General features: G+C 34.3%; 1 protein-coding gene across 1 annotated transcript in view; it reads right to left on the minus strand.

Moving 5' to 3' along the window:
• Window positions 1-4,359: 4,359 nt before the first annotated feature.
• The window catches only part of LOC107720085 (anthrax toxin receptor 1-like), a 29,562-nt gene continuing 18,431 nt past the window's right edge, over window positions 4,360-15,490 (minus strand). The window contains exons 13-18 of the mRNA XM_016527693.1: window positions 13,929-14,024; window positions 13,641-13,679; window positions 10,143-10,241; window positions 8,780-8,947; window positions 8,613-8,693; window positions 4,360-4,722 (exon numbers count right to left, since the gene is read on the minus strand). Coding sequence (XP_016383179.1) covers window positions 4,528-4,722; window positions 8,613-8,693; window positions 8,780-8,947; window positions 10,143-10,241; window positions 13,641-13,679; window positions 13,929-14,024 — 678 coding nt within the window. The 3' untranslated portion in view covers window positions 4,360-4,527. The remainder of the gene's footprint in view (window positions 4,723-8,612; window positions 8,694-8,779; window positions 8,948-10,142; window positions 10,242-13,640; window positions 13,680-13,928; window positions 14,025-15,490) is intronic.

The raw sequence follows: 15,490 nt of genomic DNA on the forward strand, positions 1-15,490 counted from the left end.
CCCCAGACAAGCCAGACATTATGCAAATGTCTTGATGAAGACGCTCACATTCCTGGTAAAGGCTTTGTGCTGGGTTCTTCATGTCATGTCTTGATTACAGTGTTTTCACTCCAAAGAGTCTCGTCAGACTGCACTCTCTATACTTGTCTTCTGCGCTCCGTCTGTCCTCACTAATTGCTTTGGCTAACCGAGAAACATCTGTGTCTCTGTGTGTTACCTTGGAGACCAGGACATCCAAACAGCAGGACGGAGGAGCGCAGGAGAAGTTCAGATGGGGTTGCAATGTGAGAAGGGCTCCGAAAAGCCTAACAATCAGCACATTCCCTTCCCTTGGCCCGGGGTTTTTGAGCAGAAAAATATCAGTGAGTGTCGGTGGACGCGGTCAGGCCGTGCATAAACAGAGACGAGGGGGATTTACAGCTCGGCCTGCAGCGCATGACCACAGACGGAGGAGGAATAGTGTGAACACAGGCCTCTGATTCGGCTACGTGTCTGACATTTGAGAAGTTAAATTACTAGGAAGCTTTCTTCGTAATTTCTTCGTATAATTTATTTATTTACATAAATTTATTCAAAATGTATTTTAAAGACTACAAGGTCATAGAAGTTGAATGCATATAAAAAATCTGTTTCTTTATTTGTAATTTAAAAAAAAAATTGTTTTAAAAAAGTTATGTTTAGATTGAAAGCATTAGTAAGTTGAGTGAAAAATAAAATAACAAATAAAGATTCTAATAATAATAATGTATATTAATGTATTAATGTATATAATGTATACACACACACACACACACACATATATATATATGTATAGCCTATATACAGGCTACATGTGTATATGTGTGTGTGTGTGTGTGTGTGTGTCTAAATACATCTGCAGAGACTACTAACAGACTTCCGTAGAAAATATTCTCCTGACAGTAAGTGCATGTTTTGTGTGAATAGCCATTGTGTTGCTCTCATTGTTCCCAGAATTCCACAGCGGTGTTCTTCCCCCAATCCTTCCCATGTAGCAGAGTGATGCCTCCATATATATATATATATACAGTATATATATAGTAATTTCAGGTTACTTCATATAACCAACTCCATATCCTCATTCTTCCGTCATATTCAGTGTTCCCGTTTTTTCCATTTAAGAAAAAAAAAAACTTGTTTGATCAATAACAATAAATAATTTAACCCATTTTTAATTTCCCATGGATTATTGTCTAGAAGAAGAAGATATGAGAACAGGATTTGTACCGTCCTTGCTGGGATTCAGAGGTAGATTTAGTAGATTTAGTGGACTATGAACCTGCTACGAGGGTCAGTAAGAGTTGAAGCTCCCATCAATCTCAGATTTTATTGTGTACATTTACATGCATCGTCTTGCATTACAAAATCCATTCTAAACAAAACAAACGATTTCCAAAGGCCACAAAAGCAAGCTTTAGGTGCTTAATTCAATCCTAATAACTTAGTCTTTTTTTGACACACAGGTGTTCCAATAACCAGACAAATGCAGTAAAAGCTTGAAAGTCGACCTTTATTAATACTGTGAAAAAAGTCAACTTTATGAGCCTTTCAATAGATGCATCAGTATTGTTGTTAATACACTTACTACATCAAAACACAATATAATTGTGATTTATAATTCTGGTATCAACTTTTTTGTGGAATAGTACAGATCACAATGTTTCAAATGATTGGCACAAGCAAATAAAACAACACAAATCCAAACAAAAGCACAGACCTATAGCATCATACTGCAGCTGTCGCCATCAACAGCTTTGGTTTGGTCCACATTATACCTTATTTAATAACTGGGGGAGATGAAAGTTTTTGCTTGTTCACAGCAGAGCACTATTTGACTTTCGGGAAAACAAAATTCAAGCGCCAATCTTTCTTTAATACAACGAAAGTATAAACAGTGCTACTGTATCATACTTGAATGACATATATAAAAAAAAAACAAGACAGAAGGCACTGGCTGTTATCTGAGGCTAAGTGATTTTTTTGATTTGAATGTTTTTTTGGTTTCATGCACAGTGTCCTGTTTGTAACAGAGGACACCTTGTCATATTCAAGTACCTTCCTTTAGGCGTGGGGATAATAAATTAAATGCTGTGAACTGCCCTGCAGTTGCAATATGTTTGATGATGAAACGCAAAGGAAACAAGATGAATATCAACATACGTACAGTACAGCTGCGGAATACAGAAAACATGACGAGAACTGCCCTGACTGCATTTAGAGGTTCAACCTTAACAACAAACACACCTGATCTCATCAAGAACACGCCTGCAGCAGAAGAAAAAATTACTCCGAGAAAAAGACGTCTATCTTTCAGACATTTAGCATTTAGGAGGCTCCACTTATTCTCATTACCGTAATGCAAAAAAATAAAAAATTATATTTAGTATTTATTTATACATCATGGTAATAGTTGTTGTACTTCCTTTAATATATGCAGATATCAATATTGTATTATAGATTAGTGGAAGCTTGTTTCTGCCACGAGATAAAAAAAAAAAAACCTGCAACTTTTTATCTACAATTCTGAATTCATATCTCACAATTCTATCTCTCTAGTCAGTATAAAGTCAGAATCGCAGAAACTTGTGAGATATAAAGTTGGAATTGTGAGATATATCGCAATTCAGAGAAAACAAAGTGGGAATGTTAAGAAAAAGTTGCAAATACGGAAACAAAAAAAATCTGAATTCTGAGAAAAAAAGTCTCAGAGACTGAATTTCACAATTCGCAAATAGTTTTTTTCCAGAGTCCAAATTTTAAGATAAAGTTTTGCAATTACCTTTTTTTTTTTTTTTTCTAATTGCATACTTATTTCTTAAATTTATTATAGTCTCGTCATTTCTAAGTGTCGGATAAAAGTCCAACATAAACTCAAAAAAATTTATAAATCCCGTACACTACACAACTTTAATCATTACGAAATGTTGCTAATAAAATATCACGATGATGCAAGTTTGAGAAGTATGGGATTTATACATTATATACATTCGCTACAAATATTGTATTACGATACTGATAATCTAATAAAAACACTATTGAGGATAATGGTAATTACAAAACATTGTTCTTGATGCAATACAGTAATGAGAATTTTGGGCTTAAATGCTCTTAACTGACATGAAAATAATGTCATAATGGGAAAAAGATTTTTATTTTTTTATTCTGGTGTGAAATGTGACCTGGACATATTTTCATGACATTCACCCACACTGTAAAAAGCGGTAACTGGAAATTGTTACCTTAAAAAGCCATTTTTAACCCTATAAAAGTGATTTTTGTTGGTATAAATGCATGCATTTAGGTTGATTCAGTGATGCTAAACACTATTTTGTGATTTGAACAAAACCATTCAGTTTCAACTGTAGGTTACTATTTTTTCAGTGCAACTAAAGATCCAGCATAAAATCGAAACCGTTCTTGCATCCCACTTTTGCACCTTCGAGAATCTGTCAGAATTCCAGCAACTGCATGATTTAAGACAAACCCTGCACATCAGCTGTGCCTAAACGAAGAAACTTGTGACATACTAAGACAATAATCCTCAATCTACAGTAAAAGAAATGGTCCAAACCTGCCTTTACGCGCTCATCACTTGCATTCCTCTCACATTTTGACATGCAATTATATTCCCTTTGTACAGGATCAGAGACTCCCCTGAGAGAACCTGCAACTCAACGACTGTAAAATCTGTGACTCAACACTGCATAAAAAAATCTAAATACTCCAGAGGCACTAACAATATAACATAGCATCTAATACTGGTTACTTTGGACATTTTGGCATGATATCAGAAGCTCATAGGATTCATATGTGCTTTAAAACACTGTACATGAAGCACAAAGCTGAAAACGGTCTCTCTTAATCTGCGTACGGAAAACTCAGTAGTTGAATTTTTGTCACGACAGTTATTTCTTTTTGCTTTTCTTACATATTTTTGCTGTCCAGCAACAAACGACACAGCACATCCTAATCGAAGCTGAGTGATAAATAGCGTGTGGGTTTCTTGGGTTTCCCAGGTTAAACAAAAGTACACTACCATAATGTACTTAAAGTGCTCTATTTTCATGCACTAATTTTGTACTTAATATACTAAAAATGATTATTTAGTGCTTCTTAAGATAAACATAAGATCAGCTAAGTGTGCTATTTTGGGACACCATGAATATGAACTAAAATGCACTTTTAACATACTATCTCTGTATTTAAAAACTGTATTTAGGTACCACTTGTAGTACACTTGAGTGTACTAGTGTATGAAAGATGGTTCAAGTGTACTACAAGTGGTCACTAAATACATTTTTTAAATACAGAGATTTAGTTCATATTCATGGTGTCCCAAAATAGCACACTTAGTTGATCTTAAGTTTATGTTAAGAAGCACTAAATAATCATGTTTAGTATATTAAGTACAAAATTAGTGCGTGAAAATAGAGCACTTTAAGTGCATTATGGAAGTGTAGGTTTTGGTTTGGCCGTAGGATGGATTGCACTGAGGGCTGGATGTTTCTCTCAGGGTCTCGGCGGGGTTCGGGTCGGCGGGGGACAGGGTGGGATGCGGGCGGGCGGAGGTCCGGGCGGAGGTGCGCTGACGGGGCTGGAGACGGGCTGGTAGTCTGGAGGAGGTGGAGCTGGGCTCTGAGCTCGAGGAGGAGCTTTGGCCGCCGCTGCCTCCTCTTTGACTCGTTGGAAGTTAATGCATCGACCCTGAGGAGAGAAGAAGAAGCGCGTCACATCACTGAGCTCTTCTGCTGGACGCTTTCCAATACGCAAGCATTACTCACTCCCGGTTTCCAGAATGTGTGGCAATGACGCCCAAATCTGAGCCGTTCTCTCTTTAGCTCTCACACACACACACACACACACACACACGCACTCACACACACACACACACACACTCACATGTTGTGTTTCCAGATAAATACCAGGTACACACACACACACACACACACACACAGATGATCTCTCAAACTGGCTGGAGCTCTGTGAAAACCACAGATGAAATCACCCAGAATTGTAAATAATGCATCATGGAAAGAGTCTGAAAGTCCTCTATAACCCCAAACCCTGCTCGAAAAAAAATGCCTGGACACCTTTAAACCAGGGTTTTTATAGTTCACTAAAACTAAAACCATTCAATTTTTTGGTTACTTTAAATAAATGAAATATTAAATGTAAATTTAAAAAATAAGGTCCCACTTTATATTAGGTGGCCTTAACTACTATGTACTTACATTTAAATGAATCATTTGGTACAATGCACTTATTGTGTACATACATGTTTTTACATTGTACTTATATATTTTTAAAAATACCTATATGTAATTACATCTGTAATACATTTCTGTAATTACATTTATAATTACACTGTTGACATCCCTTACACCTTAACCCACCCTTAAACCTACCCATACCACCAAACCTGTCCCTAACCCACCCGCATCCCACCTCAATAACAGCAGAAGTGTTTTGCAATACAATATGAACACAATAAGTACATAGTACTTATTTTTTGATGTAAGTACATAGTAGTTAAGGCCACTTAATATAAAGTGTGACCAAAAATAAATATACGATCTTTTAAATACAAGTATAACTTTTTTATTTCAGCTAGCTGCCATGACAACGTTTCTCACTTTAATTAAGCTTGACTTGATGTACTAAAACAACTCAGACTGAAATAAAAATGAATAAAAACATGAGCATATATGTACTAATTACTTTCTTAATGAACACTTCTGGCATTACTGTGCACAATTTACAGCTCATTTTACTTTCATAATGTCACACATACAATTAAATTTTTACAGTTATATTATTGTTGTTATATTTATTATTTTTATTATTATTATATTGCACATTAATGGAATATTAAATAGAAATGTATCTATTATTCACCTATATATATATATATATACAGTGGGTACGGAAAGTATTCAGACCCCCTTAAATTTTTCACTCTTTGTTATATTGCAGCCATTTGCTAAAATCATTTAAGTTAATTTTTTTTCCTCATTAATGTACACACAGCACACCATATTGACAGAAAAAAAAAGAATTGTTGACATTTTTGCAGATATATTAAAAAAGAAAAACTGAAATATAACATGGTCCTAAGTATTCAGACCCTCTGCTCAGTATTTAGTAGAAGCACCCATTTGATCTAATACAGCCCTGAATACTTTCCGTACCCACTGTATATACGTATATAGGTGAATACATTTTCTTTTTATAATGTGACAAATGGTTTTATATGAAAAGAATGCTAAATGTACAATTAGTTGGATTTTGTGTTTAAAAAGCAGAAAATGTACCTAATTATATACATACTTAATATTCTTTTCATAATATAATCATTGCATTCAAAGATGAAATCAACACTATTTACTTGTTTATTTTCTTAATGATTGTTTTGGTATTATTCTGGTGCTTAAATATACTTAAAAGTGTTCTTTTCAAATGTAATACAATGAAATCCAAACCATTTTGATTTACTTAACTAATATTCCAGGCCTTATTGCGCATGATTCATAAGTGCATGTTATTCCAAAGAAACATTTTTCGAACAGGGTGACGTCAGAGGCAAGCTGATCCCTGTGCATTATGGGACACAGAGACATGAGGAAGAGAGCTTAACCAGGGAACAAATGAGAAAAACAGGCCAAGCACAGATAATGATACACTATAGCAGACATATGCACACACAAACTCAACCGAAACAACATTAAACCCTGGAAGAAGTGCTGGTTTCCACTCCGAACACACAAGACCTGAGAGGAAAGTACAGAAAGAGTACAGAAAGAGTGAAAGTGACAGGAATTTGCTTGTTTAAAAAAGAGAAAAATTGCATTACGTGAGAAAAGCATTGCCATGACCTTGTTTTCAACTCATGGCGATGCAGCCAGTTCTTCCACAGCAGAAGCACTGCTGGATATATTTTATGCAATTTTACACAGTTAATGTTTCTTTTATTTCATGTAACAAATGATTTTATGGTTTTAGTTAATAACCCTGTTCACTATATTATTGTTTGTATTGTATTTTTGATCAAATAAATTCAGTGTCTTACAAAACATAACAAAACATGTTTGGCCGGTAGTGCAGAAACTGATGACAGTTATTTCTTATTCCACAGCGGAAGCACTGCGGCATACATTTTGTTCTCTTAATACAGTTTTAGTCAGGAAATCATGACGATTTCATTTCTTTTCCAAATATTCAAATAGAAAACAGTTGTCGAAATATTTCACAATCAGGGTTATTTCAGTATCAGTGTGATACAATTATAGCATTTTAATAAATATTTTTAAATTTGTTTTTATTTTTGTAATTTTTACTTCATTTTCATTTTAAAGTTTTAGTAATTTGGTTGTGTGTTTTGTAATGTTTATTAGTTATTTGTTTTTAAATACGTCTATATAGTTTTTTATAAAAATTTATTTCAGTTTAAGTTTTAGTTAATTTAGTACCTCAAGTTAAATTAAATAAAGATAAGAAATGTTGCTTTGGCAACTAGCTGAAAAAGCTTTTATATTTATTATATTTTATATTTATTTTATTACATTTCATTTGTAATGTTTATTTTATTTCAAGCAACACTTTTTTATGGTTTTAGTTAACTATAATAACCCTCTTCACAATACTATTTTTATTGCATTTTTGATCAAATAAATGCAGCCTTCATGCGCAGAAGAGACTTCTTTCAAAAGCATTATACAATTTTAGTTTTGTAGTGTGGCACTGCATATATAATACATTATTAATTAATACTAAGAATATTGATCAAGTATAACCTGACTGATTTTTCTTCCAATAACTACACTGTCTTAAGTAAATCTTTAGAGATTCTCGTAAAAGCATTGGCATGACCTTGTTTTCAACTTTTCTTCCACAGCAGAAGCACTGCTGTATTTAGTTTATGTCCTCTTAATGCAATTTTAGACAGGAAATGATGCACGTTTCATTTGTTTTCCATACTCAGAAAGAACGAGCGCGTCAGTCTGGGCATTTTTCAGGCCTCTCGTCACAAACCACAGAGCAGCGGAGAGGCCCAGGCTTTACAGGACGATGAGCTGGAAACCATTCCTCCGCAGAGAAACTTTGCGTCATGCAACCTTTCGCTCGAGGCGATTAAAACCAGCCGGCTCAAAAACTCGACCAGAACTATTGTATGCATTGATTATGAATGGCTTAACGACTCCTTGGTTGCTAAATTTGGCAGATGCTCTTAAACATGGAATTCCAGTTAAAAACGTTTTTCTTACATACATATGAAACGGTTTAACTCACACCTGGAGATAGTTCATTTCAAAACGCTTGTGTAAAAACTCTAAATCAGATCCGATAACCTGCGATTTGACATGGAGAAGCCAAACCATGTGGCTGCTCTGCATATGTAAGAGTCGGACTGTCTGGAAAGCGTCAACGTTTGTTTTATTTCATGGCTAGTGATTTGACGCAGGTGGCGAGCTGTGCCTAACAAATGAAAGGTAAGGAAATGAGTCAGAAAGTCCGTAGGACGTTGATTTATGAGGTTAGGAGGAGTTTGTTTGACATCATACTTCTGGACGAAAGATAATGATCATCTAGATACTCACATGATCTCCCGGCTGTGGCCTCATAAGTGAAACTTGATCATATCCACGTCTGAAAAGAGCCAGGATCGCGTCGAGTTTACCCTGAACCGGAGACAATAACACTTACAATGTGCTTTGAACACCAGCAGCTTCAGTAAACGATAATGACAGTCACAAAGCTTCTTTACCCTAATGGGAGAATACCACTTCCTGTCTCGAGCTGGCTTCCTGTTGTCTGGTTTCTTGGGCTTGGGTTCAAAGGGTTCGAACTCCTGCTCAGGCATCTTTATGACAGCGTTTTTGGGTTTTTCCAGCTTGGCTCCCTCCTCGGTAGAGCCCTTCCCTCCCCAGCGAACCTGGACCAGAGGCAAAACATCAGATCAGATCTTCTGAAACCTGTTACAGAGCTTCAGCAAATGCAAAAAGCATGCCTTTCAGTTTCCTTCTAAGATGTTTTGATATTTCACTTCTAGGAGACTTCTAGCAACTTGAAATGACTTTTCAATTATAAATCTGAGTGAAATCTGGTAGTGTGTGTGTGTGTGTATACACACACACACACAGACACAGACACACACTCACTCACACACACACACACACACACACACACACACACACACACATATACACTGTATATTAAATTATATAGACTACCAGTCAAAAGTTTGGAATAATTAAAATTTTAAACATTTTTGAAATATATGTTTTCTTCTGCTCACCAAGGCTGCATTTATTTGATCAAATAATACAGTAAAAATGTGAAATATTATTAGAATGTAAAATAAATGTTTTCTATGTGAATATCTGTTAAACTGTAATTTATTTCTGTGATGCGCAGCTGTATTTTCAGCATCATTACTCCAGTCTTCAGTGTCACATGATCTTCAGAAATCATTCTAATATGCTGATTTGCTGCTCAAGAAACATTTCTGATTATTATCAATGTTGAAAATCGTTTTTGCTGCTTCATATTCTAAGTTTGACGGAAATGCGATTAAAAAAAAAGACAGAAATTAAAACAGCAGGGATGCAGTAAAATTATCAAAATTGACAATAAAGACATTGATTTCTATTTCAAATAAATGCTGTTCTTTAGAACTTTTGATTTATCAAAACATATGCAAAAACTGCAGCAAAAACATTTTAATATTACTAAGAAGAACCATTATTAATAATTAAGCACCAATAATAAATAATAATAACTTAGCACTGAGATTTCTGAAGATCATGTGACTCTGAAGACTGGAGTAATGATGCTGAAAATACAGCTGCGCATCACAGAAATACATTACAGTTTAACATATATTCACATAGAAAACAGCTGTTTTACATTAGAATAATATTTCAAATTTTTACTGTATCTTTCATCAAATAAATGCAGCCTTGGTGAGCAGAAGAGACTTCTTATATATAATCACTACAAGACAATTATTCTTCCAACAGCTACATTTTATTTAGTGAAGTTCAGAGAGTGTTATGAATTTGTTATTTCAATAATAATCACATGACACATTTTTCTAAGATTGCATCTCCTCTTTTGAGGAATCCCACCTCCATTCGTTTAATTCCTCCGACTCCTCGACCGCCGTAATACGAGGCGTCCACCGTGGGCCATTTCTTCTTTGGCGTCCCGTCCTCATCATCTGACTCCTGAAGACCAAAAACATCTTACATCATTCGCAGAAGCACGAGAGGCACGAAACATCTGCCAGCGCTTCTTTGACATGTTGATGTTGTTACTCAAAATCATCTGATGGTTTTCATTAAAGTCTCTTTATGAATCTCACACTGAGAAAATTCTGTTCTTTCTAACTCTGCTGTGGTTTAGATGTTGACAATGGTTTTGCTACCGAACACAGAAGATGAGATATCTGATCTGATCTGATTTGAAACTGTACCTATTCAAACAACATGCTACTCATTATTTATAGTAGTTAAATTACAGTCACACTTACTGTAAGTTACTAACAAAAAGAACATGGCTGACCTCACTAAGTAGTGTACTTACTACTGAACTAGGGAGCGGATTGAGACACAGAAGACTGAAGACTTAAAAAAAAAATACATTGCACTTCTTATCTTGTTTTTAAAAAAATTTTTTTTTAACTCATATCCTTCCAAAAATAAAAAGGCAGCTATGTGTTTTTATAAAATAAATATATGATAAAAAAATTTGCTAAATGTGTATATTATGAAAAGTCTTTACTTTCTACAAAATTCTAACTCTGGCCATAAACAGAGTTTTAAAAATTTCATTATTCTCATCACATGACGAAATAATAATTAAATATTATTTAAAAATTACATGTATTTTTTTAGCATGAAATGTAAAATAGTGTAAATTGAATGAATATGACATAAAATGTAATGAAATGTTTAACTATTATTTAATAAAATAATATAATAAAAATGTAAAAAATAATAAAAAATAGTTGACAATATTTTGATTATTTGATTATAATAATAATTATTATTATAGTATTACACACATGCATGTACATCTATATCTATGTATCTGTCTATATATATATATATATATATACATACATACAACAGTTCTTTCTGGTCCTCGAATCTGATTGGCTAAGAGGAGTGTGATATTCTAGTGATAACAGAACTCCAACCATTTCACTGTTTGTATCACTCCATTTGCATTGTTTCTCACAGTGAGTGTCATAGCGGACACCCAAATCCATTATAATTTTATAAATAACACTGCTTTTGTGTCACAGAATTTTCACAGAGTTTTTTCTTAGGCAAGAATGAACTTGTTTAAACTTCAAATATGCAGTTTGTTAATAAAGATAACATCTATTTGAAAATTTGCTTCAACATTTTTGGAGATGTGAGCTCCAGGGCGTCAGCGGCCTGGAAATATTATTTCAATAAATAATATTCATATTAATAATAGTAGTATTTAATAATAGTATTTAGTATTGGGAAACGGTGTGTGTGTACGTTAGTGCTGGTTAGTTACATTGTTCTGAAAACTAGATGGCGACAAGAGTCTGTTTTTATTAGTGAGTCAGCAGTACTTTTACATTGAAAGAAACTGAAACGCGGTTTTAAACAAGGAAGTTATTTTTACTTTCAACAAGCAGCCAACAATTGCACTGAGCAGCGCTGTCATCGGAAATCACCCTTAACAGATGAAAGGATAGTACGACAAAGATATCGCTTTCCTCAGCGGACATTCAAACTAATGTTTTATTGTGAATATGAGATTGAGATGAAGAATGAATGCTGTATCAGATGCAGGTAATCTCAGCTCAGTCAATCTCTCTCTCACCTCTGCTATGGTCTACTAGAGACCCATAAATATTTATCAACGGTCCTCGAATCTGATTGGCTAAGAGGAGTGTGATATTCTAGTGATAACAGAACTCCAACCATTTCACTGTTTGTATCACTCCATTTGCATTGTTTCTCACAGTGAGTGTCATAGCGGACACCCAAATCCATTATAATTTTATAAATAACACTGCTTTTGTGTCACAGAATTTTCACAGAGTTTTTTCTTAGGCAAGAATGAACTTGTTTAAACTTCAAATATGCAGTTTGTTAATAAAGATAACATCTATTTGAAAATTTGCTTCAACATTTTTGGAGATGTGAGCTCCAGGGCGTCAGCGGCCTGGAAATATTATTTCAATAAATAATATTCATATTAATAATAGTAGTATTTAATAATAGTATTTAGTATTGGGAAACGGTGTGTGTGTACGTTAGTGCTGGTTAGTTACATTGTTCTGAAAACTAGATGGCGACAAGAGTCTGTTTTTATTAGTGAGTCAGCAGTACTTTTACATTGAAAGAAACTGAAACGCGGTTTTAAACAAGGAAGTTATTTTTACTTTCAACAAGCAGCCAACAATTGCACTGAGCAGCGCTGTCATCGGAAATCACCCTTAACAGATGAAAGGATAGTACGACAAAGATATCGCTTTCCTCAGCGGACATTCAAACTAATGTTTTATTGTGAATATGAGATTGAGATGAAGAATGAATGCTGTATCAGATGCAGGTAATCTCAGCTCAGTCAATCTCTCTCTCACCTCTGCTATGGTCTACTAGAGACCCATAAATATTTATCAACGTGCTCCGTATGTGACATTTAATGCTTTACAGAAGAGTAAAATGTAAATTTCAAAGTAAAATGCAAATTGGTGTAAATTAATTAATATAACATTACAAAATAATGTTTAAATATTATTTAAAAATTACATGTCATTTTTTACAGTCAAATGTAAATTGGAGCAATTACCGGGGCCAAGCCGTTGGGGCTGGTTTTGGGGATGATTTTTTTTTTTTTATTAGGATTTTTTTGAACATTGCATAATGCACATGGTTTAATGCTTGCTACACAAAATGAATAATAATAAAAAAAAAAATTGATACCGTAGATAAAATCTCGATTGGAGTATCCACCCCTCACTCCCAAACAAGATCATACATACATATGTGTATATATAGCACACATAAAGCACTGTTTACATAGAAGCACAGGTGATAATGAACTCAAAATGAACAGAAGTACAGATTCTGGAAAAGTCCATTTCTGGAACAGATGCAACTTTTGCACTGCTTCTGGTCACAGCATGTGTCACACTTTCGAACCCACGACATGAAGTGTTCGGGATCTGTGGTGTAACACATTGAGCTAGTCGCTCATGCACCTTCACCAGGCTGCTGAGGAGAGGTTTCAGTGTGAGAATCAGCTCACAAAAAAACATTATCTTGCATGATAACCAGATTAGTATGTGAAGCTACCTTAATGCTAACGCAGATTATGGTTAACTATGGTTAACCTAATAACTCAAGAGCAACATTGGACGGCATCATAATTGGTTAGATTGTTAACCAACTAGCATGCTAAGCTAACTAGCACAAGTCAACAAACACAGACGCAGTCTACTTTGGAGAGGTATTTCTTGGGAATGGAAGCAAATATCAAAACTCCGTTCAGTCATTTCTGTGTGGCTCGGTCCAAAGATCATCTAAGCAGATTTTGGACAAAATTGGATAGTAGCAGATAAAGCTGTAACTTACTGGCTCTGGAGGTGGAGGAGGTGGAGGTTCCTTGATCACCTGTGGAAAGACGTGTCAAATAATCACATAACCACAAACACAAGTCACATTATACACATAAAACAGAACAGCATGTTAAATCATGACCTCGCTTGAGACAAATTGACCAATTTTCCACCTTAAATCACTCAACCTCAGTCTTTACCGCAAATCCATAGGCCTTTGGCTCCCAGAATAACACAGTACTGGAAGATGTGTTGTGAGAACGTATGAAGACTGATATTTACGGTAAATGAGGCGATGACTTACTACAGTGCAGCAAAGCGGCCAGAACCACCACATAAACAGCAGAGCCAGCAATAGAAACAGCACCAGCAGGGTGATCAGGAGGATGGTGCCGTCAAACTGCAGAGAAACAGGGAAGCGTTGAGGAAGAATTATTATGATGCACGGATAGAAAGTATTGCCATATTGTAATTTGACCTTCAATTTAATTTAACTAACTATTTAACTTACAATATATTGACAATAATGAAGATGAGATTAAAAATATGCATTATGATTAATAATTAAATTATTTTAATTTAAAAATTGCAGACAAAATAACCCTGCAAGATGTAATATTTCTGGTTTATGTTGATACATTTATTTGTTTGACATACTGTATGTTATTTAATAAATGTTTGTTAATTTTTTTATTTAATATTAAACAATTAAATAATTTTTGTCAGTAAAATGTAAAATTAATGAATATGACATGATGATAATGTTAAATAGTGTAAACAAACGACGTAAATTTTGTCAGTAAAATTTAAAATGGTGTAAAGCCAATGCATATTAAATATATTTGTCAGTAAAATGCTGTAAATTGCTGACTATGACATCACAAAATGTTTAAATATTATTAAAATATTATGTCAGTTTTTACAATAAAATAAAAAAAATACAACATCTAAATCTAAAGTCTAAAATGAACAAAAATGACTTGACAAAATAATGTTTAAAATGATTTAAAATTAGTTTTTGTCATTAAAATGTAAAATGTTGTAAAATTTATGAATATTTTAAGATGAAATGTTTATATATTAGAATCATTTTTACAGTAAAATGTTGTAAAATCAATTAATAACAACACAAAATAGTGTTTAAATATTATTTAAAATTTGCATGTAATTTTTGCCAGTAAAATGTGAAATGATCTTTTAAAAATATTGACTAATGGGCATTTTCATCCAAAGACAAGCTATGACCACCAAAAACTGTGTAACCTCACTGTTAGAAAGTAAGTCATGGGAAAAGAACGGGAAGCGCACACTGCATTTGTGAAGTATTTAAAGAAGAAATGCTTCATAAAAGTGACTCAGTGGTCGTGGCCTGAAGCCTACGCAGTGAGAATCAGAGACGGGATCGTTCAGGGGCTTTGTCTGCGGTTTGGTCCTTGATGTGTGTGTGTTTTTGGGGGGAAGGGGTTCATGAAGAGAAAATGATGATAGGGGACGACCTGGACGTGAGGAGAGGAGAATGCAAAGAAAACAAGGGGTTACGAACTAAAGACCACCCATAAACTCTCCAATGATTTATAATGTAGCATAATTACAATCAAGTATAATAGCTATACTTAGTTATAGCAACTACTTTGATTTAATGAAAGTAATTAAAGCGTGACACCTAAAAACATTCTGAGGAAAATAAATGTATGTGAGGAAACAGTTTAATATGTGGAGAGCTAAAGGAACCATGAGACGGTTCCAAATTCTGATTATTGGATGAGAGGGTTCAAAGAACTGCCTTCTGATTATTATTATTAAATTAAACTACTATTTGAACTATATATACACACACACACACACACACACACACACACACACACA

This window comes from Sinocyclocheilus rhinocerous, unplaced genomic scaffold (assembly GCF_001515625.1).
Source record: "Sinocyclocheilus rhinocerous isolate Xijiao unplaced genomic scaffold, SAMN03320098_v1.1 scaffold792, whole genome shotgun sequence".
NCBI classification, from domain to species: domain Eukaryota; kingdom Metazoa; phylum Chordata; class Actinopteri; order Cypriniformes; family Cyprinidae; genus Sinocyclocheilus; species Sinocyclocheilus rhinocerous.